At 37.7% G+C, this 26,789-nt stretch overlaps 1 protein-coding gene across 1 annotated transcript in view; it reads right to left on the bottom strand.

Annotated features, from left to right (window-relative positions):
• The window catches only part of DDX60 (DExD/H-box helicase 60), a 47,681-nt gene extending 20,892 nt beyond the window's left edge, over positions 1–26,789 (bottom strand). The window contains exons 1-25 of the mRNA XM_065061380.1: positions 26,687–26,789; positions 25,594–25,971; positions 25,390–25,459; positions 23,645–23,822; positions 23,182–23,523; positions 22,611–22,718; positions 20,979–21,140; positions 19,902–20,063; positions 19,254–19,395; positions 17,952–18,113; positions 16,428–16,530; positions 15,592–15,707; positions 13,233–13,384; positions 11,953–12,205; positions 10,958–11,121; positions 9,151–9,303; positions 7,899–8,048; positions 6,741–6,860; positions 5,242–5,337; positions 4,445–4,560; positions 3,776–3,921; positions 3,473–3,582; positions 3,245–3,349; positions 3,029–3,157; positions 2,088–2,215 (exon numbers count right to left, since the gene is read on the bottom strand). Coding sequence (XP_064917452.1) covers positions 2,088–2,215; positions 3,029–3,157; positions 3,245–3,349; positions 3,473–3,582; positions 3,776–3,921; positions 4,445–4,560; positions 5,242–5,337; positions 6,741–6,860; positions 7,899–8,048; positions 9,151–9,303; positions 10,958–11,121; positions 11,953–12,205; positions 13,233–13,384; positions 15,592–15,707; positions 16,428–16,530; positions 17,952–18,113; positions 19,254–19,395; positions 19,902–20,063; positions 20,979–21,140; positions 22,611–22,718; positions 23,182–23,523; positions 23,645–23,822; positions 25,390–25,459; positions 25,594–25,957 — 3,731 coding nt within the window. The 5' untranslated portion in view covers positions 25,958–25,971; positions 26,687–26,789. The remainder of the gene's footprint in view (positions 1–2,087; positions 2,216–3,028; positions 3,158–3,244; positions 3,350–3,472; positions 3,583–3,775; positions 3,922–4,444; positions 4,561–5,241; positions 5,338–6,740; positions 6,861–7,898; positions 8,049–9,150; positions 9,304–10,957; positions 11,122–11,952; positions 12,206–13,232; positions 13,385–15,591; positions 15,708–16,427; positions 16,531–17,951; positions 18,114–19,253; positions 19,396–19,901; positions 20,064–20,978; positions 21,141–22,610; positions 22,719–23,181; positions 23,524–23,644; positions 23,823–25,389; positions 25,460–25,593; positions 25,972–26,686) is intronic.

The raw sequence follows: 26,789 nt of genomic DNA, 5'->3' as shown, positions 1-26,789 counted from the left end.
GTTGCATCCTAGTCCATTAGAATATTCACTAGTCATTCAAATATAGCAGTCACCATGAACAGGAGCAAAAATTGAAGGACTTTATCCTTTTATCCAGAAAGACAAAATATAGATTTTAAGGCTAGGAGGTAGTTTTTCCCTAACTTAAGCTTTCCACATCTTCACAGATGACAAAGCTCAATAACAGTCACTTGCCATTTACTTTCTTCTCCCCCTCTGAAGCTCAGACTGAATGACCTAATTTCTCTCTATCATTGAGTTTATGCAGCCATAAGGAGTACTAAAGTGGTGCCCGCCCATGCTTTTCCTTCTTGGCTCTAAGAATAGAAAAGTAAACTCTTAAGTACTGGATTTTCCCTACCACCAAGGGCTGCGATAGCAATTTGGCTTGTACAGCTCCAATACCTGTTCTCTTAGGAGTGTCCATTAATTCCATGCTAACATAACACTATATGGGATGACTGCTTTTCAACCACACTCATCATTAATGGCTTAGGGAGATAAGGCCTATCAGCACCAATGAAGCATAAATGTCAATCTGTTATTCCAAGTCACTGTCTACTGTTTGTGAGGGCTACTCATCCCCTCCATCTTCATCAGAATTTCTCAGGTCTGGGCTATTTAACTAGAGAGACTTTTTAATTATTATTATTTTATTTGGGGTTTTTTTTGGTTCTGTCTGACTCTTGTCTTTTGCCTAACTGGAAAGACACTAGGGAGGTCTACCAAATGCTGTTACACTACACCTCTGCCTTAAAAGAGCCATAGATAACAGATTTCTGTACCTCATCCCCCAGCTTGGTACCATTAGGTTCTCTCTCTGTATTCACCAGTCTGGGATGTGTTCTTGTCTCACCATGATCATTTATCAGTTGTCTAGAATATTCATACTCTACTCGCAGTCCCTTGCAAGAGCCATAAGTCACCAAGAATTTCTAAGGACTCATCATTGCACGGTAGATGAGAGGAGGGCATTATCCATCTGCCCTAAGGAGAAGCACCTTGGAACTTCCTATTGAGTGCCCCAAAATGATGATGCAGTTCATACAGCAGCCCTAAAATTATTCCTTATTTGATGGAATTACAAATATCTAAGAGTCCTTCTGAAAACTGCCAGTTTCAGCTTGAAATCAGCCATAACATTAATTTACAACTAGGCCATCACTGAAAAATAGAAAAAGAAATAATTTACCAGCAACTAGAATAATTTGAGATGTACCATCAATATGTATATTCACTTTTTGCTTCTTCCTTTCTAGAGTTCTTTCAGAAATGTCTTTTTATCAGCATCAAGCATGTGAGAACTGAAATGGCAGCGAGCATTCTACCTCTAACTATCAAAGGAAGGAAAAGGCTTCATATTAAGAAAACTTTCAATTTTTACATGATTGTTTCTAAGCATTATTACAGTGAGAATATGCAGTAGACAACTATTTACTGATAAGCAGCTTCTTTTTATTATTAAGTCCAGCATTGAGGTACATGCCTGCTTCATTGATATGAGCACTATCACCGACTATAGCAGTATTGTCAGTAGGCTCAAAGTTGCGCATGCCTGATGTTATGTAATTGCATCTCACAGATTTGCAAAACAGGTTGTTTGATGCATGTCACTATATGCGAGATTGTTAGAGGCTGTGCAGTGGAGCCGTCACCATATGACAAACACGGAACCTCATTCCACTCTTTTCCCTAGCAAATCTGCCCCACATACAGCATTTGCACCTCTAAATAAACAGTATATGCTTTCTAGAAGTTTTACTGACTACCTGGGGGCAAAGCAACTGAAAATCTGACTCTCATTTTACTCTGATTCAGCTTCTTGTAATTTTCTCAGACATCATGCGTGGATTCTACCCTTTCCACAAAGTAATTACATGCTCCCAGTTTGATTACAGCTAAAACTTTGGTGCCATAAAGATGCATGGGTTGCCAGAGCTTGTAGGCCTTTACTTTGTATGTTTTAAAGCAAATGTAACAAATACCATATAAATGGCATTTGCCAAGCCACATCAATGCTTATCTCTGAACTCCATTTTTCTAAATATAGGCAATAAACATATAATTACTGGAATGTAAATACTTACATGAAAAATATGGCGGGCAACTGATTCATCTCCCATAATTTATCAACAAAGCTTGCAAGATGCCTCCACTTCTCATGTTCTGAGCAATCCACAGGTTTTGGCTTAAGGTGCTCCAATAACTCATTCACCTGACCAAAGCAGTATTATTGTGGATATTTTAATGGTAGAAACTTCTCGTCAAAGGCTAATAAATACAAAGACTCTGTTTTCCTGTGTCAACTTCTATGAGCAATTTTTTTTAAAAACATTCAGAGCAGCAATAGCCATGTGTAGTTTACAGACTGCAAGTTATCAACTGACTTTGGTAAGAGCTCAAAATGCAAGTCATCACAGCACAAATAATGAAGTATCACTAATAGGCCGATTATGATTTATTTTCACCTTTAACTGTCATATTTCAATAAATTCGTTGGGTTTGGTTTGGTTTGGTTTTTCCCCAGATATTCTTTATTTTTAACTTGTCAATTCACCATCTCCTCATATTCCTTTTTGTAATGTTGCAATAGGTGGCCTCCAATCAAGACTTTTTTTTAATTTTCTGCTCATTGCTTTAATTCCTCTCTTTTACACGAAAACATACATACTGTCTGTCTGTAGCTCCACAAGAAGCTTTCAAATGAAAAGCAAAAAAGAAGTAGACTGAAAAAGCAGAGCAAATGTACAATATTCTCACTAACTGTAGGCAATACCTAAGGGAATCGGGAACTGAAATCTCACAGCAGTGTTAGAAGTCTGATTCCCAGAGAAGCTTGTGAAAACATCACCTTGAAAATGCTCATGGGGAAATGACACAAATGTTAATGCTTATCTTTCAAGTGCAGCAGCAGTTAAACCTACTAAATAATAATAACGGGAGGAGAAACTGCCATAATTATATTATTACATATTATTATTTTAAAGATGTATATGATCTTAAGAAAGTGCATTGTAACAACTGTTACCTTCTGCCTTTGGCCAAGCACAATCCATTCACTTAATTCTTTCTTCAGTTCCTGTTCATATTTCCTCACATCTGGCTTTTTTATCACTACTTTATTCTTGAAAGAGACAAATTCCTCAGGATCTAGCTCCTGGAAAAACAACATTAGTATCAAACATTGCAGAACTTTGTTATCTATTTATTTTTATATATTTTGTTCACAGCTGTGTATACACACCTGTGCCCTTGGCCACTCTTGCCAGACTTTCACCATTGTGTCATAAAGCTGGATGCTCTCTCGTGGAGACAGAGAAAGATCTGAAGGAATACCATAGTTCTCAATCTGCAAGGAGTTTAAATATAAAATAAATTTAAAAAAAAAAAAAAAGGGGGATAATTTGGATGGAATTCATGTTGCCTAAAAGTAATAGTTGCTAAACAATGTTGATACCAGTATTATGCTTACATGATCGACTGTTAATGCAGCACACGGATGATAATGTTCAATCATAAAATCACTGCCCTTTAGAGAACACACGTACTTTTCCAAATCGTTGTATCTTTCTTCATACAAGACTGTGAAGAGACAAAAATGCTGTCATGACATATTTGGTTGTTTTGAAAAGCAAATACTTAATCCTGCAAGTTTTGTTTTTATTTAAAAGAAAACCCAAAGCAAAATAGGCTTCAGTTCACACACCATGATTGAAGTTTTTGCAGAAATAACACTAAAATGTATTTCCTAGTTCCAAAATATTCTGATACACACCTAGTCTAACACGATATGATTTCTTATGTCCTTGCACTTTAGATTTCCCTTTAAATTTTCTTGTAAAGTTCTCTTCAGAGTTTACAGAGCTTCCTTCTATTATACTGTCAGCATGTTGCCAATACCTTTTCACAGATTTTAACCACCTACAATGCAAGAATAAAACAAAAATAAGAGTTGTAAAAAATATTTTAAGAAAATTGCTACTGATGATGAATAGATGAATTATTACCATATGCTCAGTTTCTCCTATTGAATTTCCAGTCTCCCTCTCACCATCTTCAGTGCAGTTTTCTCCAGCTTATCCCAGGGTGCAAATAAAAAATAGGCAATAGCACCATTTTATATATATAAATATGGTGCATCTTCTCTGGTTGATGATGGACAAGTGTTCTTATCAGGCTTTGGCAATTCACATAGATGTAAAAGCTTCTGAATGCCTCTGCACAGCTCAATTACAGGGTCTGAAGGCAGATTAGTGCCTATTCTCATTACAGAGTTAAGAGTTACAGCATTGTTTTGTCTGAACTGGGGAGTAAAAGTAGCATAATACATGTAACAATATAACTGCAAATCAGTTGCCTCCTAAGAGTAATTGATCTGTCTATCTAAAAACAGCTCATATCCGGTTTAAATATGCTCTTGTGAGCATGCAAATTTCACACGTACTCAGTTAGGTGTTCAGGGTTACTGACAGTAGCAGAGAGCGCCAAAAACGGACACCGAATTGTTACCAGAAGATGCTCCCAAACCTCTGCTCCAATTTCACTGCCAAGACAATGGACCTATGTTTTTGGGAAAAGGGATTAAAAGAAAAGAAGAAGTGTTCCTTATCAAAGTGCAACCAAAACAGTTATTGTTTCGCGTTTTGCAAAAGTCAAAAGTTTGGCAAGACCAGTACTGAGTAATTCTTATGTTGTAGCAGATCACCATGAGCTCCAAATCAAGGGTCCAGTAAACCTCTCTCCACACTTCACTGGATAGCACATTAGTGTAAATTTCAATAGTACATTCACTGTTTGTACCCTAGATGGTGGCATAATTAGCAATTAATTCTATATACAAGAAAAAATACAGTAGGAATTTTAAATTTAGCAAGATTAATTATCATCCTTTTCCCTGGAAAGACTGACTAATACCGTATGATGTGACATGTGGATGATTCCACTCTGAAATGTTCTACTTGTGCCACTGAGACTACAGTGGTGGCTTTTAGTTTTTCAACTGACAGGCCTGAGAGAAATTAAGGAATTCCCTGGTAGCTTCCTCTTGAGGGCTAACACAGTTTTAAGTTCTTTCACTGGAGTACATAAACACTATCAGCAAATTGGGAAAAGGTAATAAGTCTGAAATAATATTTCTGAAAGTTGTTATTTTACCAGCAATAATGTATGTAATGCATCAGCATTTTTACTCAAGCTCTTTTTGTATATTTGTTAAATTGGTTACTATTAAAAGATGCCTACCTCATCAAATATGACATATTGTATCCGTTTGGTCCATTTCTGGCAACGAGGAGACAGCATCAAGATTTCTAAACATTGAGGCACAGTCACCAGTATCTAAGAATAAAGGTTTGTAAAGCATTATTTTGAAGTAAACTGACCAACTACGAGTAGATTCTTTATTTAAAAAGACTTTAAAAATATATTTGATTTCAAGATAAACAAGAATGAATGAATAGTTTGTCACTGCTATCTTATCGTAGAATCACAGAATGATAGAACAGTCTGGGTTGGAAGGGACCTTAAATATCATCTAGTTCCAACCACCCTGCCATGGGCAGGGACACTTTCCACTAGACCAGGTTACTCAAAGCTCTGTCCAACCTGGCCTTGAACACTGCCAGTGATGCGGCATCCACAGCTTCTCTGGGCAGTCTGTTCCAGTGCCTCACCACCCTCATGGTGAAGAAGGGCACTTCAAGAAGGGCAAGAACGAGGACCCAGGAAACTACAGGTTGGTCAGCCTCACTTCGATCCCTGGAAAGCTGAGGGAGTGACTAATCCTGGAAACCATTTCCAAGGACACGGAGAATAAGAAAATCACTGAAGTATTCGACATGAATTCACCAGTGGAAGTCATGCTTGACCAACTTCTATGATGAAATGACTGGTTTGGTAGATGAGGGGAGAACAGTGGATATTGTCTTCAGGAAGTCTTTCGACAATCTCTCTCATAAGATCCTTACAGACAAGCTGTTGAAGTATGGCTCAGATGAGCAGATAGTGAGGTGCATGCCAGAGGGTCATGCTGCCATCCAGAAGGACTCTACACAGGCTGGAGAAATGGCCTGACAGGAACCTCGTGAAGTTCAACAGGCAGAGGTAAAAAGTGCTGCACCTGGGGAGGAGCAACCCCATTCACCATTGTATGCTAGGGGCCATCCAGCTGGGAAGCAGCTCTGCAGAAAAGGACCTGAAGCGTCCCTGGTGTACTCCAAGCTGAACAGGAGGCAGCAATGTGCCCTTCTGGCAAGGAAGGCTAATGATATCCTGGGCTACATTAGGAGGAGCCATGCCGGTAAGTCAAGGCAGGGGATCGTTCCCCTCTGCTCAGCACTGAGGAGTCCACACCTGGAGTCCTGTGTCCAGTTCTAGGCTCCCCAGTACAAGAGAGACCAATCTAGTGGCCTTCTATGATGGAGTGACTGCAAGAGACGAGCTACTGATGTATTCTATCTGGACTTCTGCAAGGCATCTGGTGTATGCTGGCAACCAAATACTTTTAAGGTTTTTGCTTTTAACCAGAGCAACTAATCAACTGCATGTGCCCTGAGGATGGATAAGTAAGGTTGTATGCCATAGACTGCAAGTATCTGGTAAGAAGTAAAGGTATGCTTCGATTTTTCCTGAACTTTGCAATTAGTAATGGCACAATTTTTATAGTTCAAATTAACATTTTCAGAAGCCAGATGGAATACAGAAGTCATTATTATTGTGTTAAAACACACATAAAAATATACCTGAGAATTCATGACATCATTGCGATAATCTCGCGTGAAGACTCCACACATTGCCAATCCATCTGGAAGTTTCTTGGTGAATCGACTGTATATAGTTCCCACCACTTGATTTACAAGAGCCTTAAATAAAGCAGGTCATTAACAAAACTAGATAGCATATGTCTAAAGACATATGATATTCTGAGACATATAAAATAACTCAATTTTGTTACTAATATTGATGAACTAGACTATAATGTACTATGTAATGTACTATAAATTCTAGACTGTCAAAAATCTTAACTTTCAAAAGATTTGGTACTTGATTGTCAATTATATTGAAATGCTTTCAAGGAAATTCACTGTTCTGTAAAGTGAGTTATACACTATTAAGTCTGTATTTTAATTATTTTCAAAGCAGTTAAAAATAGTTCACATTATACTGTATTTACAAGCACTTTAATGAACTCAAAGTCCTGGGGCTGCAGGTATAAAGTACATTTCTGCACCCAAACTGATATTAAAATTAAAAGATTATTTTGATGCCCAGCCTGAGTACAACCGTGAAAAAAATTATTTTACTTACAGAAAACAATCCACAGAGATTGTTATTGAATAACAGCGCATGTAATTTATTATCCAAAAATTATATTACTGACATTAAGCTAAGTTTTGGAAGAAATCAAAATATTGTAGCTCAGCATTTAAGTCAGTTTATAACTATTAGGCTAGAAGTCTCATTAAAAAATATCCCAGTGCCTAGAGTTTCATAAACTTTCTCTTGAAGCGTCTAATGGCGAAGTCAATTAGAAAAAGATGACTTGCCTGGTCGTTGTTCTGTTCCAACATTACTTTCACCATGTTGGAAGGCTTTTGGTACTCTCACCATTTGCTTCACATGCTACTTATAGCACTTTTGTATATATTACTGTTTCTGACCTTAAATTAGCTATACAGATATTAATAGACAAAAAATCTACAGGAGCTTAGATATTTTGAAGATTTTCTTGTAAACATGCTGTCTCTAATGAATGTAAAACGCAATACAAAGATTCCATTTCGAATGAAAAATATATATATCAACTAAAATTGTGTAACAGGTTACCCCAAACAGTTTCAGAATCATACTGAGAAATTCATAGTCAAATATACAGAATATGTAGCAGGATGCAGCCTTACCTTTGTAGGAGCAACATACACAACTACTCCATCATTGCTCGTTTTCAGAACTTTTTCCATGCAATAGTATGATGCATACGTTTTTCCTGATGAAGTGGGAGCGACAATCACTGCAGACTCATTATTATCCACCGCATCAAGAAGTTCTCGCTAAGAGAAAAGCAGCTATGTCAAAATGTCTTGTTATAAAATTCTTATTGAGTAAACCACCTCTTTCTGTGAAGACATCTTTTATTTTTGCACGTAGACTTTATATACAGATTTTAGACCACAGAAAGTTAGAGTTAATCTCGTTGTTTTATGGCTGTGTTCTTTTCTCTTAAACTGTTAGTGGAAATAAATGGAGCTACAAATTATTATTAGTCCATTTCAATTATTTGGTCTGAGATACTGATATCAGAACATTGAGTCCAAACTTGGACATCTTCCAATTAAAAAATAAAACCAGTTAACTCAGAAGTGTATCATTTAGTTCCAAAAACTTCATTGTTTTATACAAGGCAGAATTTTTTTCTAGCATTATAATAGTTCCATCAATACTGTCCAAATCCTTCTTCTGCTCCTAGGATACAGTATTTATTAAAGTGTTTTCTTCCCTATTATTGTCTCCCTCCATGCTCTCTGACCTTATATAGGCCTGTGAAAGGATGGGGTAAGGGGTACAGAAGGGGAAACAGAAGTAGCACTAACACTGTCTCTCTCTATCAGCACATACGCCAAGTTCCAAATTGCTTTTCAAGCAAGTGACCGTTTTGCAGATATAGATATCCAAAGCAGCGAATTCAGCTGGCCTCCTAAGTCTAATAGTAATAATAATAATAATAATAATAATAATAATAATAATAATAATAATAATAATATCTGAGTTAGACTTCCTCTGCTTTAGACAGAAAAGTTAGTTTTCAACTTGTACTATGGGTAATTCTTTAGGGACAAATAAGTAGAGGATGAACAGTTACCGATTATGCAAATGGGGCATTACCACCATCAAATATGGTAACGAGCTGTGAAATCCCACAGATTTGGCATTTCTTATGTTGAATTCATTGGGCCAGGGTCTCTGCAGAAAAGCTGTCCGTGTAGAAAGAACACGGACTACAGTCCAAAATTATTTACTGAATTTGTTACATTTGTTAAAAAATTAAATGTTATAAACAACACTATTTTTTATTAGTAGTAGAATAAGGCGTACTCTTAAACGCAAAAGAAAAAAAATCCATTAACTTTATGCAAAAAGTTTGTGTGTCATTACCTGCCATGTGTCTGGTATGAAATGTTGCACTCGGGGATCTGGATCATTCCTCTCTTCTCTGAGCAAGTAATAATCCATGTATTGTAGCTGAAAGCGAGCTGGACCCACTTTGATAGCATATTTGCTTATATTTTGATCATTACTTTCTCCAGTCTGTAGGGTCAAAAGAAAAGTCAAGTTGGTCTGAAAGCTAGCAAGAGATTAAGAAAATGACACATCTTTTGCTTTGTGGAACTCCGCAAGCTTGGAAAAACATATAAAAGTGCAGGTGATTTTTAAATCTTCTTGCAGAAATCTATACCATGTAGCCTTATGAAAGGGTTATACTTGTATCTCTTCAAATGAGACTATGTTCTAAAGATAATAGGTCTTCCACAGCTGGTGGTGGTGTTGGTGTTGTTTTTGTTGTCAGAAGAGCTAACAAAACTTGCTAGCAGGCAAAGTTCAGCCTCTTCAAGCTACTGCCTGCCAGAGTCTTCTCATTGTATTTTTGTGCCTCTTTTCTTAGGCCTGCCTTGAAGCCTTGTACAAAGAATCAGAGCTGCAAAATCTAAAGACTGAGTGTAATCGCACATTTTATAAAGCATTGTATTTTAAACAATGCCTGCATACCCTAAAACATACCAAATTAAATATTCACAAGCAGGACTGGTTACGACATTGGATCCTGAAAGCTGTATAGAAAAGCATTACATCTTACAACATACACCGCAAGATAAGAGAAAATCACATAACTGGTTTGTTAGGGATGTCTGGACGTCAGTTAATCCAACTCACTGCTAGAAGCAGGTGCAATAGATCAGGTCACTCAGGATTGTGTTCAGAAGGAAATCTCTTACAAAACAATCATTTCCTTCCTCAACTCTCAGTCCTGATCCCCAAGGAAGGAAAATAAATACTTTCCAGATACAAGCTTCCAGAAATTCCTAACTCTACTGTGCCTGAAAAATAAGACGCTGAAGTGACTGATATTAGTTTTACAGTTCAGGTTGATCTTCCTTCCTTTTGCTACTGATTCCATATTCTGCAGGCTATGAGTTACATCCTCCCTCTTCTGCCTGAGAGCCACTTAAGCACTCTCTCTCCCTGATAACACCCCATCTACACACAATGATATCGAACTGCTCTTGATATTAGATCACCCAGCAGGCAGGTTGCTAATATGCAGAAAAGTGCAGTCCTTAGAGAAATTACTTCAGAGACAAACTGAGTGTAGCTACTGGTGATCCCAGCTGCACTAACAAGGACAAGCAACTCAGTATCTGAAGCTGTTTCCTTCAGAGGTGATCAGTAACACCACAACAACAAACGGAATAGTTTTCATCCACCTCCACAGTCTCAAAGATTTGCTTTTCTAACATAGCACATCTGTGCTTGTTAAAGAGCAGGTGCTCATTACTCGGGCTTTTAACAGTTATTTTTAACATGCAGAATTCAGTGGATGTGATGTATTGAACAGCAGGTACCTCTAAGAGATATCTAAGGCCTCAGGCGGACATAACTAGAGCAAATTAATCTTGATGCATGTTTCAAAAGGTATCTTTGAAGCCATAACATTTCTATTTACTAAAGGGGAAGTGGCCTACTGTTCCAGCAAGCCCTGATATCAAGCAGAGAAATGTATCCATGGAACTAAAGAAGATTAATATCTGAAGCAAGAATAGACAGTTCCAAATCTTATGGCACAATACAATATAAAATAAGCTCAATATAGATCTTCTGCACACTAGTCAGTGCTTAAGAAAACACTGTTGATATTCAGCTACAGATCCAGTTACAGTAAAATCACTAAAGTCTGTAAAGTTACCTGGCCAGATAGAGTGCATGCCAAATTCTCAAATCCAAGAAGTCTTAGATATCTGGTCAGCTTTTGTAGATGTTGTTTCTCCAAGAGATCATGATATTTTTCAAGGAGGATATGAATTCTCCTCATGACTTGAACAGCTTTACTTAAATCTTTTGATTGGCTACCTTTAAAAAAAAGTCTACAGTTATCTGAGAGCTGATTGTATCACTGGGAATCATTTGAAATTAGGTATTTTTAGAACAGACCATACTTGTCCAACCACATTTATGACAATTTAAAAACTAATTTATTTTAAAGGCAACTAGACAAAGACAATCCACATGCCTGAGACCTCCCAGATAATCCTATCTGCTTCTGCACACTCAGCTATAAAAAGGAGTTGTACCTCTGACATCTACATAATAACTGAGCTCTCACGTTTCACTTTCCTGACCCACACACTTGTTAGTCAGTATTATTAGCAACATATTTCACTTTAATGTTTACAACGCTCAACAGGTTTAGAGCAATGTGTATTTGGACCCCTCTGACTGAGGGTATGGACAGAACAAGTTAATTCTGGTGAAACAGGAGGCCACTAACCATGGTAGCAGAGATTTCTGTGCAAATTGTCATTCAAACTGTGAGCTAACCACTTGTGCTAATTAAACAATCCACTGCAATACAGATACATTTTACTGTGCACGATACATAATCATACAAGATCTATACATTAAAGATATATACAATAAAAAATGTTAGGTATGCAATGTTTAGAAAGCAAATCAGGAAAACAGCTACAGTCTAATTTCATTGGGATACTGCGCAGCTTACTCAAAGGATCTTGAAATCGCAAATATGGACCAGAGCCTGATTATACTTACAAAACACTCTTCATGCTTCTGAAACAGGTCTGTATTTACACACCATTATCCCAGCTGAGAATGTCCAAAGTCACTCACTCTTGGTTAAAGGGAGTAGATGTTGAATATCAAACATGAATTTGGCTATCATACCTTCTTTTCTGCAGTGTTCCTTCCACATTTCTAAACAGGCAGAAAGTCCTGTCATTTCTACGCTGAATTTTACAGATTTACTTTTAAGGGTCTTGAGAAACTTCTCCAATTTATTTATTCCAACAGTCAGATTTGCTTTTATTTCCTTTTCAGTTGGTATGCGCAAGGCTTCCCACTGCTCCTGCTCTTTCTTTTCTTCTTTAGTTTGTAGTCGCCTCTTGTTTTCCTCTGCAATCATTTCCGCTTTACTTTTCTATCCAATAAAACGAAGATAGTCAGAACTAACAATCACTGTGTGAAAGTAGTATCTAAAAAAAGTTAATCCGTAAACTTAATCACAGCAGGTACATTATAGTTTTTAATTAATCTGTGTGATGCATTGTGTTCTGGGAATTTATTAAAATAGTACTTCATTTTAAAGGGGATATCATTTCTGATTCCAAATACATGCTACTCAAAAGAGCTTCTCTAAGCTGCATTTTAAGTCAGTATAAAGCTCCACAAGTGGTAAAGAAAGGCACAAATATGTAAAAATAAAAGAGCAGATGTTTGAAAGTTAGATTTCAAGCTTTCATTTTATACATGGGTAATAGTAATTCTGATCACATTGAGATGCTTTTCAATAACTTAACTAAAATTAAGAGTTCAACCTTATCTGAAGTTAAGAAAGTTATTTTACATACAGACTTTTACAGGTAGCTCAACAAGCCATAATCTGTAATCCATAGTACAGCCTATTATGAAATATTACTCAAATTATTATTGGTCAGTATTCTTCATGAGTATGCAGCTACATGCTACCTACCCTGTGATGGCTGACAATGTTCACATAATTAGGATTAATTACAATATCTACAGGATCTTTTGCAGATAAAGTTACAAAATAGTGCAAGGAAATATAATAAACAACTCAATAATGTTTTTTGAAGAATTTATCAATAGTCTCTTAAAGTAAAAATAAATGAATGCCAGTTTCCTTCACTCCACATTACTGGCCATGAGCCAAAACCTATCAGCCTTTGCAGACTATATATGTACTATTTTTTTTATTTGTGCCTGTTAAAGTATGATCACTCACCAGTAGTCCTAGCTAGAAACAAAAATACTTTCAACAAGTCACTAATTAAATTTGAAGTACAAAGGTGATTTAAATTTCTTCCACTGACAGATACTACTGCATTCAGGATACAAAACTTCAGCTGTGGGACTCATATATAACAGAAATCCTTTCCTGGATAATAGAAAAAAAGATTTGGAAGGAGTAACTTGAATATACTCACATGCTTTTTTTGTGTCTTTTTGACAGCAGCATTAGCAGTCCTTGACACATCCTCTTGATGTACAATAAGTTTTGAATTGCTGTCTTCCAAAGTGCTTCCATAAAAATGACGAAAAGTCTGTAATTTTTGTATTTGTCTTCTTTCTTCTGGATCTTTGGATTTTGTTGCAAACAAATATAATTTATTAAAAAACACTCTGATAGAATTCCAGCCTAATCTATTCCAAATAAAAGATACCTGGGTAATGGATTAATTTCCTAAAAAATCCTCATTGACCTAGAGGCCAAAATCACATTTTGAAAGAGGCTGGCTACTAAGACTCACTGAAATCCAACAGTACTTTGGAATACCTGAGAGAAAGGCAATAGACCACTTTAAGCACACATTAAAAATATTGGAAAACTTAACAAGCAGGATGCCTGGAAGGAAATAATAACTGCTTGAGGACAATGCCTATGCTTACAGTCCATGAAAACAGGAAGGTGTTTTCCAAAGACAATTCAGATGATCAGAAAGCAACCTCTTGCCCCTAAAAACAAAACTCTGTCATCAGAACATAAATAAATAAAGCTGCCAGAAAAACACTTATGCTAGCCAATGGAAGATACTGAACTAAACACATGAATACTTCCACACTCAAACCTAGGTATTTCTCTCTGTCCTAAAATCAAAACGATCAGTCAGTTTCTGAGTGTGAACACCCACTTTGGAAGATCTTTCTGTTTTTCACAAGAAAAACTGAGATGACACATGCCAGCATTCAGAGTATTCATGCAAGGCACGGGAGCGAAAGGGCCCTCTCTTCAGCTGGAGCCAACATAAACCTTCAACTCCAACATTATGGAAGGTGCTTTCACTACTATTCTGCAGGTTATGCTCTCCAAACTTCACGTTGAAATCAAAGTGCACAGAAGAATGCAAAAATCACCCAGTCAGAAAGGTGAGCAGATGAAACCATTGTTTCATAGCTCAAGTGGCACAAAATCCCACTCAGGAGACAACATTTCTTAAGTCACCAAGTGAAATCCATAAGCAACACTGGAGGGGCCAAGAGTAATCCATGATTTCTCAACTCCTGGTAGGTTTTTCACAGTTTAATTCATTATATGATGCAATAGATGATGGGAACATCTTTGAGAGAAAGTTTTGTGTACTTTCTAGTACATACAGTATCATTTACTTCATTTCACTTAAACATGCAAATCTAAGATCAAAATTAAGTCCATGGTTTGTTTTCCTGAGTATCTCAAATGGGAAAAAACTTACAGGAAACTAAAACACATAACATCAATAATTATGATACAAACAACTTTTGTTTTCTTCTGTGCTGGTTTTAGTGGGGTAGAGTTGAATTTCTTCACAGAAGCTTGTATGGGGCTATGTTTTGAATTTGTGATGGAAATGGTTTTAATAACACAGGGGTGTTTAGCTATCGCTGAGCAGTGCTTACACAGCATCAAGGCCTTTTCCACTGCTCACACCCTCCCACTAGCGAGTGGGCTGGGGGTGCACAAGAAGCTGGGAGGGGACACAGCTGGGACAGCTGGCCCCAACTGACCAAAGGGATATTCCACACTATGACATCATGCTCAGCAATAAAAGTAGAAGGAAGAAGCAGGGGGATGTTTGGAGTGATTGTGGTTTTTTCCCCAAGAGACTGATAGGTATGCTGGAGCCCTGCTTACCTAGAGATGGCTCTAAACACCTGCCTGGCAACGGGAAGTAGTGAATGAATTCCTCATTTGCTTTGTTTGCATGTGCAGCTTTTGGTTTACTTATTAAACTGTCTTTATCTCAACCGAGCTTTTCCACTTTCACCCTTCCGATTCTCTCCCCCATCCCACCAAGGTAGACAAGTGGCTGTGTGGTGCTTAGTTGCCTGCTGGGGTTAAACCACAACAATTTCTTTTACTTCTTATTTTAATTCTGGTCTCAAAATATAAGATTGGTTATGCATGCAGTGTGAAAATGTCTGAGCAGATTTTGCACATGCATGGACATGCTTACCAAGCATTATCCAAACTATATACTTAAAAATTAAATTGCACATGTGCATACGTTCTGCTTATATAAATCTGTGAAGCATTTTGCAAGCTAAAGGGAATGTATCACTAACATCTGATCACATGCACTCATTCTGTTATACTCATATAGAGCTATTTAAGATAATACACAATGCATACACATAACACACAAGCACATCAGTTTAAGTATGATTTCACTGTTACCGTAGCTCTAGTTTGTCAAGTATTCATACAGTTGCAAATATTTTCTGAAATGAAAATAAACATTTACAATAACCCTTACAATACTGTTATAGCAAACACAGATGCGCAGGCTTTGTGTTAGTTCTTCTCACCATCAGCATTGCACTGTATTCGCTCGTATTCCTCAGTCAAAGGTCGGCCAGAATGCCAGTGACGGAGCTCATGAAATTCCTTGTGTTTAATGAGTGAAGTAACTGCAGGATCATTGCTGAAATATACAAACATTAAACAGATCAGAAATTGAAAGTGTTTTCTGGCATCTCTAATGAAACATTCAAAGCACTCAAAAAACTGGGTATTTATCAAAATACGATTTTACTGTGGCAGAAAACCAGCACAGGATATAATTCTACTCCAAACATAGTGTGTCGACATAGCCTCAGTTTTTCAGAAAGAATGAATAACAAACAAAGTGAAACCCCATTTTTCCACCTAATTTCATACACAATAATCCCAGAATGCAATGTTAACTACATAATTGACACACTAGCTAAAAAATACTCATTGTGCAGCACAGAACCCAATTCCATAAGTAGCAAGACAAATGTAAAGGATACTATCTTCTAAATGTCTTTTCAATACTTTTATTTAATGTTTTTCTTTTCCTAAAATAATCTGATCTTTGCAATTTAGGATAAGGTCTTTCAAATACATATTGTACAGTTAGAAAAACCGTTCCAGAATGCAGAATAAGGATTAAAGACTACAATGCAAACAAGTAACAACATATGGAAATACGGTTATATTGACTCTTATCCATTCAAGTTTTGAACTTTCTGTTAGTATTTACACCAGGACATGTAAATGTGAAATTTTACTCAGTCATAGCAAAAGCAAATCTACATGTGTATGAATTGAGCATAACATGGATGTAAAGTGCATAATACCATGTAATGTTATTTCACTAGAATAAAACTTAAACCTGTACCTTTCTAAAACAGGTAGATATTTCAAAACATCTCCAGCATACTCTTCAACAAGATCAGATTTCACTGAGATTAGTCCAATGTTAGGAATTTCTTCTTCATTGACTTTACAATGTGAAAAATAATTAATATTATTTAATTAAGAATACATATAACTGCATATCACGCTTGAAAATTCTGTCAAGTTACATTATAAATGAAATTCTATAAAGTAAAATTTGCTAAAACTAAGCAGCAGTTCACCAGTTCCCCTTTTCCTGTTGCTTCTCAAGCATGGGAAGAAGAATGAAGCAAACATCACTACTGCCTCCAAGTAGATATTCTTGTAATCCATTTCAGACACATACGCTAATTTTTCGGATGCTACAACCCATCCCATCTCACAGGCATCTACTTTCCTGCACCAGTTCCATAAAGACCCCAGTCTCCTAAACAAGCACGTTCAACGGTGCTTACATTAGATGACTGAAGACAACATGTTAACATGGTGCATCCTTCCCACATTTGAAGTCTAGCCACAACTTCAGTCTTCAAGGTTTCCAAAGGAGATACAGAAATACGCAACTCAAACACTGTGCCAGAAGATGCCTTAATTTCCCACAGATAACAAAGAAACTCCTTTTTTTTTGCCCATTAGAGTCTGCTTTGCTTACTTGATGTCTTTGAAATTAGCTGAAAAGCACTCACAAACTTAAGTAGAATTATATTCCAGCCTTTACTGAACTTCTTATCAACTGTCCCTTCTAAAAAATTATACAATTTTATAGGTTTAAAACAAACATTTGAAAGTTGTAACAAAACTGGTTCTCAAGAAACATCAGATATCAGGCAAAAACTTTTACCTACTCCTTTCACATATTCCAAACAGGTCTTGTAAGTGAGGGAAGAAAACAAATCACCTCTGAGACAACTCTGCACTCCCACAATTATGGGCTAGTAAACAGGATGATGGTGTAATTTAAGACACTTACGGGTAAGTCACATTTCTACAACCTTCAGGGATTGCGATGTGAGCTACAGTGGCAGCTGGACCCTCTGCCACTAGGGCAACAATTCTGTATTTCACTAAATTTGCTGCTCCCATGCCCAATACCTGCATAACCGTATATCCAAATCTACAAAGATGTTCTTCAGAGACAGACTTCCTGCAGCATAGCCGTTACTTAATTATGAGTAATAATTATGCTTTTTACTGTTATTTGTATTACAGTAATAATAATTTTTTTACAACATGTACAACAGGTTTGGGCTAGTGATCATGGACCTAAACCTAATTACTACTGAAGTCAATAACAATACTTATGCTGTCTACAGAGGAGCCAGAATTTCACCCAAAAGGCCTGGTCAGGTTTAGTTTGGCATCAACTTCAAGTTTTGCTATTGGGTTGAAAGGAAGGAATAGAGGATCCATGAAGCATGGAGTAGATTTTTTGATCAGGATAAAATCAGATCACTACTCCTAGAACTTGTAGTTATAGTAACAAAGATCACGCTTCTAACTCTCTAATTTGTGGAGTTGTCAGTACCTCTAAATAAAGTCTGTTTCTCATCAAGAAATAGCTGGGAAGTCTTTCGTATTGGGAAAGCATCTCCAAAGCTGTAACTCACTGCCAATTTTGTTACAGTGTTCCATAAGCATTGGTATTCATTCTCTATTTCTTTCCCCAATTCCTTTCTGTACTCTAATCCTGCAAAGGGAAGAAAAACAAAATAAAGAAAAAAAAAACTTTAAAAGTTTCCTCAAACAGAACCTACCTATTCACCTATGCAGCATCAGGGACAGACTTTAGTTCCATCCAAGGTCTTTGGTCATTTGAACAAATTAGAACAGAATGTTGTACATTCACAGTTTTTAATAGCCCAGGATATGAATAACTAAATCTACTTAAAAGATGTATTTTAGAAAAAAACACCAGATTTAGACTGACTGTGGAATCATAGATTCTACAAGCTGCACAGCTAAAGAAGTTTCTCTCACCTTCATTTCCTGCAGGGTAGGATCTTGAATTAATAATTTTCTTTTTAGTGCCCAATGAAAGGTATCTTTATTAAAATAAATGCTTCATATTCCTAATTTATATTTCCTTAGAAATTCCTCTACACTTGCTTTACTGAGGTACATACAGGACATCTTGTGACTAGATTCAAAAAGAAAGGGTTCTGATTTATTATCAGACAGATGGACTCATGACAGAGGACTTCAGGCAAACAGAATTACTCTTAGTGCACATTTACTAAGAATCTTTTTCCATACTTTTTTGCTTGGTCAGCTTTTATAACTTTTTTTTGGTGGATTTTAACACAACTGATGGTGTTCTTAAAGCTCAAGTTCACAAATTCATGTATTTATAAGACTATATAATTTTGTCTGAATCAATCTCATCTGAAATTAAAAATATTATCCAATGTCACAGTGACAGTAGGGATAGAATCTAGCTTCCATCTTGATTGTGTTGCACCAAGACAAAATGAAATGGGTAGAAAATTGTCTAAAAACCAAACAGTTAACAACACCCTATAGCAGTGATGCAGAGTTCTTATTACTGAAGCCATATTACTTTTCCTCTGCATAAGTACAGGTAGCACCATCATCGAAGATATGACATTGTAAAGTATTCTGAATGAATACTGGTAAAAGTTGCTTTCACATGCAATTTTCTACACTTGGCTATAGAAAAATGTTTCCTTATTATTCCATAAAGTGTATCCATTATTCTGTGGATAATTAGAAAATAGTGCTCATTTCTGCTTGTATGAGCAGTTTCATTCTCATTTTGCAGCTTAATAAAGTTAGAAATGTAAGAAAGCTGTTCAGCAAAGATAAATACCTTCAGTGTATTTGACCTCATAGTAATGTGCAAGATTTATGAGCAGTGAATCATCATTTAAGTCAGGCAGGTAAGTTAAATCCAACTTCCAATCGTTTGTATCATTTAGCTGCGTCAGAGTAAAATGCATACACAACTGTTGCTGTTAAAAGAAAGCAAACAATTAACTCTTATGGAACACCTTTTCATTTGGAGGGATCAAAGCATCTCCAAAGCAAGGTTAACTACAACATATTATATTGACATGAAAAACAACACACTGTTACTTGACTTCTCCATGATCAGGAAACTGTTTTCACTGTTTTCCTTCACTGTAATAACCAACTATAAACAGTAAGAAGGCCTGCTGTCAAACTTTCCATATTGGATGAGACTAAAAGGTACATCTAGCTCACTACCCTAATACTAATGCTGGGTAACTGGAGATGTCTAAGAAGAGGTCAAGTAAAGAGAGATTGCCCCCAACAGTCTCGTAGCCCCACTGATCTATGGCTCACAAGATTATTGAACCAGGTAAGGTTTGTTTCCAGCAGGTATGTAACACTCTTTGATCTCATGAGTTGACTGAAGTAGCATGTAAAGGAAAACGGGAAACCAAAATGTCAATTGCACTCGATGACACGGGAAGTAAGACAGTGCCACACATACCATTTTTATTAACGGTAAAACTTGATTAGTCCAGCAGGATTTCAGGATCCTTAGCTGAGATCTCTGTGAAAGAGGCATGTGAAGAAGAAATGCCACTGTAAGGCATTGCATTCTACAGAGGTCAGCTGCTTCTTCTGGAGATAGGGGTTTACTTCTTCCCTGCTGAGAGATAACCAATAAAAAGTTGACCCTGTCCTTCAGTAAAATAATTGCGTGTTTTCGACTACTTAATTCAGTGGTTTGCACTTTGTTAAAGCAGCTAATAATTTTGATCTATTTAAGCAATTTATGCACTGTAAATACTTGTGGATACACTTATTCAAAATGAACGTTCTTGTAGTGCTGGTATAAAGTGCTTTATAAAGAAAAAAAAATGTTTTTTCCAAAAAGAATATGACTAAGAAAATCAAGACAAAACTTAAAAGTAATTGTCTGTGTGCCTGGCTAAAAATGCTATTATTTTAAGAGGAGAAGTTAATATCTAGATATAGGTCTATACTCTTTTCTCAACTGCACAGCAAAAAGTCTGTACAGCAATTCAGTGGTGCTAACCATTCATAGTTATCCTGTAATCCGCTGAATATGTGTCTCATAAAACATTACCGATATACTGCATCTATGTTAACTTGATGAAAATATAAGGTTTGTAGTATGGTCACAAAAATGGCATCAGGATCATATCTAGAAAGAAAACTTTCTTCTGATGTGTCTTGCTAACTTGAGGAAAAGTGTGTTCTCCTGTAAAAACTAGTATGCTACTGAACATCAGGAAAATAAAAATAATGAGCCCCAACCACCCTCTTAGGTAAAACCTCCTATGGCAGTAATTGCTCCTAAAGGAAAACTTTGCCCAGGAATAGCCACTGCAGCATGGGGCACAGTGCCACGGACAGATCACGTACCTTTGGAGAAGCTGTGGCCACAGTAATTGTCTGAACCAGACCACTTACCGAGTGCAGCCACTAAAGAATCATCCAGGCCTCTCTTTAGCTTGGGATCTAGAAAGACAGCCATCTCTCTCCTGTTAGCAAAATGCCTATGATCACTGTGCTGAAAAAATATCTTAAAAATTCTTACTCTTGCTGATTGCTTTGTCTTTGCTCCCATGGAAGTATCTGCATTTTCCAACATGTTGCTGTATATTGTTAATCCCACAGCACAAGAAAGAACACAGACCACACGCCGAATGTCAGATCCTTCAGGCCACAGTTGTTTCAACAGAAGGACAGCCTGGCGAACCTGTAGTCATAACATTATGAACAGCATAGCCAACCACTATAATAAAAATTACAAAAAAAAACCCCACAAGTTTTAACAAAGTTCCATCAGAGAAGAGAAAAAAAAGATATGAAAACTACAAAAGAAAAAGTGGGCACAATCATTTGTAAAAATAGCTCTTTTTTGTCATGTTCTTGAGGGGACCAACAGCCCTGACTAACCCTGCCCAACCCCTGGGGCCTGCCCCCAGCTGCCCAGGGCCCCATTTCAGCCCCTCGAGGCCATCAGTCCCTGACCCAGAGATGCTGCAGCAGTGCCAGTCTCCAGCTCCCCACAGCCCAGCAGGACAACAGCCTGGTCTGGCCTCAGCCATTTCCCAGGGGTGTGCCCAAAGCTGGGGGTTGCAACTGCCCCCCAGCTGCCCTGCTCCTGGCCAGGGCAGCAGGACAGGCCCTGGCTACCAGCCCCTGCCTGATTGCCTCCAGGGGAGATCCTGCTGGCTGGGTCCTGAGGGAGCAGCCGCCTGCACTCACTGTGCCCCAATGTTTGTCTGCTCCTGGGGTATCTAATTATTGCACTTGCCCCAGGAAAGATAAGGTAGCCAGGCAGATGTGTTTCTACCAACTTTAAAATGCTTTCTAAGTAACACCATTTTTTTCTGGACTGAAAAAAGTCAGCTTACTGGACCAGTGTCATTCCCACTGAAGTCTAAGGGAGCCTTGGTGCTATTCTCTGCAGGAGCACAAGTACAGTCACAACACTACAGTGTAACCTAACACTGAGGAAAATGGCAGGGGTATATTAGGCACTAAAGGCAAAATATTTATCTAAACCTACCAAATTTTTAAGGTTAACAAAGATTAACGAATCCATCACTTTATTCCTGCAAGCACAAACCCTGCGATTGTAATCAAGCTCTTAATAAAAATAAAAATCCCAGATTGTGAATAATTTTATAGTTCACAATGTGCAAGCCTTGGCAGCTGCAGAAGTGAGGTTTAGGTTTGCAGATGTCTCTACAGACAAGGTTGCTGCTGGCAGCAGCACCAACTCTTGCCTACTGCTGCTGAAGGCATCCTCCCACCCCCTGCCCCCAGGAGCCACCCACTGCCGTGGGGGTGAGGCCACAGCCCCCCCCCCGGCAGCTAAGAGTGGATTTATGCCATGGATGGTGTTTTCTGATGAATGGGCTGGTTCCCATCTTCTACAACATAAAGGCAGTCACCAAGATGGAAACATCCTTTGAGGGCCGTCGCACCGATCAGCTTTCAGCTGAATCATCCTGCTCCAGTGAACGTTAAAGAAAGAGGCAACTTCAAGCTGCTGTGAGGAAGAGTTGGCACAGTGGAGACCTTCTCAGATTCAGAGTGACACTTCAGAATAAGGAAGAGAGCCCCCAGTTCTGGCTAGGAAAGAATTTCAGGTAAAGGAACGGAGAAAGACAGTCAACCCGAGAAGAAAAAACAAAAAGCACCAAAGAGGTCCAGTTACCTCTTTTTGTATGCTTTTCGGGCTCAGCTTGAGATGTTCATACAGACGCATGGATGGCTCTTGATACCCGACTAGGTTTGCACAGGCATATCGCAGATCTTGTTCATGCTAAGAAGTGCAGAATTCAAAGTTATATGCAAAAGTCGACAGATGCAATGCATCAGGGACTACCAGCCACATCCAGAAACCATTCAGATATAGAACAGTCCTCAGCCTCCAAGAAACATCTATTCTCAATAAAACTCATTTAAAAATCACGTTCCTGGCCTAAATGCTGGTCTTGTCTGACAATTACAAGTCAATGAAGATACTGAAGATATGGGAAAGGGTGTATTTGAGACTACAAATACAAGGATGTGGAATGAGACTACAGAGAACAGTGCAGGAAATTACCACCAGTCCTGTTAAGGATTTCAAGACTAGTAGATTAAAGATACATAAAATGAGCCAAGTGTCAGTGCTTTATAATTTCAATGTAAAATATAACACTCATATTGAGATATTTTAATTAAAACTGCTAAGTAGAACTAACATCATTATTGTAAACCAACAACGAAGTTTTGTAACTTACCTTTTGAAAAAATGCTCTGTGTTTATACACACTCTCAACATGATATCCATAAACTCTAAGAATATCACACTCCTGACCTGAAGCAAGCACAACATTGATTTTCTTTGACAATGAATGAGCCATTAAAATATGTAAATAGTCTGCTTGGAGAGAGGTCAATCCTATATCCGATACAATGATGAAGTAAGGGTAGCTTTTCTTGAGGAAAATCTCCCATTCAGATGATAAACAATTGGAAAATTCTGTATGAACAGTGGTGCCAGTGTTATGCCTCAGGTGTTTTATTAATGCAGTGCGTAAGAAAAGAAAACGAGGATATGGAAAGTACATCTGTTCTGCATCCTGTGGGAAATAAAAATGATGAAATTATTCAGTGACATTTGTTGACCAAACAGAATCAAGCAGTTGGTTTTTGAAGGAGTGCAGTGGTTTAAACAGCAAACAAATATTACTTGTTCATTACCTTGAAGAAAACAATGATGTATTTTGCTCCTTTTTCAGTGAAATCCTGCAGGAAGCATTCAATTTGATAGAAGAAGTTTAGATATTGTGTTTCCTCGTCTGAAAACATAAGTAGTAAGGAATCCCCATCTATTACGAAGAATTCAGACTCAACAAAGTCTTTAAACAGACTGACATACCTGGAAGAAAAAGAAATAGCATGTATATAACACTACTCCAAGAAAAGTTGAGGACGTGAAACAGAAGAAATTTGCTTACCTTAAAATAGATGTCTTTGTTAACTAAACATTACAGGCATAAATTAAATCAATTAAGTCAATAGCAAATTATCTTTCTTGGATCTAAGGTTACTCCTAAATATCTTGCAATCCTTTCAGTTATTGAATGCATTGGCAATTGTCTCCTTTACACCTCCAGATACTTTTGTAGCATCAGAGACTTCTGTGACTTACGTGGCAACTGTTGTCTGTGTACGCTTAATCTGTTCTATGAGAAATACCCCACAGAAGATAACCACAAAATGTATTTTGGGGGCCTTTCTGCCTGAGTTTCCAACTAAAAATAGCAAGTGGGTTACCAACAAGTATCATGACAGTGACAACTACCTCCCTCATCCAAGGAATGTCTATGGCAAGAAAAATACCTTAGCAGCAAGAGGAATCAAATCATCACACTACATTCCTTCAAGAGACCTAAGAATCAAAAGACTTCATCCTCTTCCCATTTCGGAAGACTGTGAAAGTTCATTTGCCTTAATCAGTCTTACGTCAAACTGGAAACAAATCCTCTTCATTGAAGATGGCAAGTATAAACAGGAAGCACTTCAGTAGTTTTTAATACATCATAGAAACTGGCTGCGTTCTGCACCTCTTTAAGAGTCCATGGAAGTCCAGGGACATGCCGTTTTACCCAGGACTGACCAAGAAGTCTATTACGTTATTACAATACTAATGTATAAGTATGAGATCATCATTATTCTAATGGTAAGAATATATTTGTTTTCTTCAAGGCTGTCAAGAATGCCTGACACACATCACCTTAGATCCATACCTGGGAAGACTAAGCTTTCCTTTCTAGTTGGAGTCAGCAGCCTCTGGTTTACAGGCCCAGTTTGTTATCTGACACAATTAGCAGACTTCCATTAACAAAGCTTCATTGAACTACTGTCATACACATTTAAATTGTCTGCCTTTAATCAATACTAATCTCTTTAGCATGTCAGCTCCAGACTGCAGAGAAGACATTTAACATCAATGTGAACAACACTATTGCTAATCCTTTTCTATATCATGCAGGGAAAGGAATTGGAATCTGAAGATGCAGAAGATCATGCATTAGGATGGACAAACAAATACAGAGAAGGTATATATGAAAAGGAAAATTTCATAGGAAAACTGTTTTAAATGCTGTAAAAGTAGAAGCCTTAAAACACATGAGGAAATGTGCTCCAAAAAAGCATGACAGAGAATTTGAAAAAGATAAAATAGCAATAATTTGTAGATCAGTTCCTAAAATGCACAGATGATCTCCACTCTCAGGCAGACCTGCTACTGTATTAGGAACCTTCCTTCATATGACTAGAAGAAGTATGAAATCATAAGCATGCCTTCTGTCTCCTGATTTTCCACAAACCTAGGTGACGAGCACATAGTTTTTTTTTCTCCAAGGCATACTACACTGTGATGTCTACTTAGTTCAAATAAACTATTTTATTACACTTCTTTCCACAAACCCCACTGTACTTACTGAGCTCTTAATAGGGATGACCAAATGTGTAGCCTCAACTTCTCCAGAAATTCATCATGTTTTTTTTTTCCTAAAACAACCACACACATGGTTATTGATAGAACCATATAACCATAACTCATCAATTAGTTACAAAAGAGCCAAAAGGTAAGACACTGCAATAAAAGCTATTGACACAAGCAAAAGCTAATAACAGCTCCTCACCACATCTTTGGGAACCACGTTTGTGCTGGAGAACTCTCAAATCCTTGCCTTCAGTTTGTGATGCCTGCTGTGTCACTTCTTCAGTGGTCAAGATACTGTAAGTGTTTCTGTAATGTTGATCTTCGACTTCTTTTTCTCTGTCTTCCCCTTCTTTAAGAATCTGCATAACAGCTCCTTCTGCTTCTTCGTTGGTGTCATCCTCATCATCACTGTCACTTGTACTCCCAGTCTCTTCATCTTCCTTTGTTGGAATGAAACCTATTTTCTCACTGTTGCTACACTCACTAACGTTATCATAATTACCAACATTCTCATTTGCATCATTATGAATCACTTTCTTGAAATTATCTTCTGCAGAATCCATCACAGATCTTGAGCCTGGCATTAAATAAATAAATAAATAAATAAATAAATAAATAAATAAATAAAAACTCTAAGTAATCAAGAGATATTTTTCAGGAAACATGGTATGCTCTGAGGCATCAACCATTAAGTTATCTACTTCATAATCACACTGGTATAAAACTTTAAGAAAAATCAGAAAACATTTTGTGAACATTCTTGCAAGACATATTTTCATTTCATAAAATCAATAAATATTTTTATCAACTATAAACATCAACTTTTGTCTTTCTTAAAGTTTACTAAAGAGGAGCATTAGATATCTGTTTTGTGCTTTACACAAAGGGACTCTCAGGGAGGTAGTAATAAAATAAATAAATAAATAAATAAATAAGTCTTAAATACTTTGTTACATCTGCGCTTTTCTGCAGTGCACACACTGAGAACTGAGGTGCCTGGGGCTACAGTGTGGGCCCTCGTTGCCCCTCCACCCTGGAGGGTGCTGCCTTGCTGCCTGCAAAGTCCCAGATGTTCCCCTGCACGCTGCCCAGCCCCTTTGTCCAGCCTGAAACCAACTGCAACCCTAATGCAAACCCCAACCCGAGCTCCAGCATCATCCCTAAATCCCACCACAGCCCCTCCAGACCTAAACCCAACCACAGCCCTAACCCCAGTCCCAGTCTCAGCCCCAAACCCCAGCCTAAAGGCAAACCTAACGGCAACTTCAACAAAGCCCCGGCCCGGGCAGTACCTGGGGCCGCCGCCCGCTCCGCAGCGGCCCGGCCGCTACCGCGCCTTTAAGGCGCTGCCGCAGGTTTCGGTTTCCGTTCCCGGCTGCTAAAGTCAGGTCTCGT

This window comes from Columba livia, chromosome 4 (genome assembly GCF_036013475.1).
Source record: "Columba livia isolate bColLiv1 breed racing homer chromosome 4, bColLiv1.pat.W.v2, whole genome shotgun sequence".
In the NCBI taxonomy this organism is placed as follows: Eukaryota; Metazoa; Chordata; class Aves; order Columbiformes; family Columbidae; genus Columba; species Columba livia.
The sequence above is the reverse complement of the archived record's forward strand: the minus strand, read 5'-3'. Positions and strand labels throughout refer to the sequence as shown.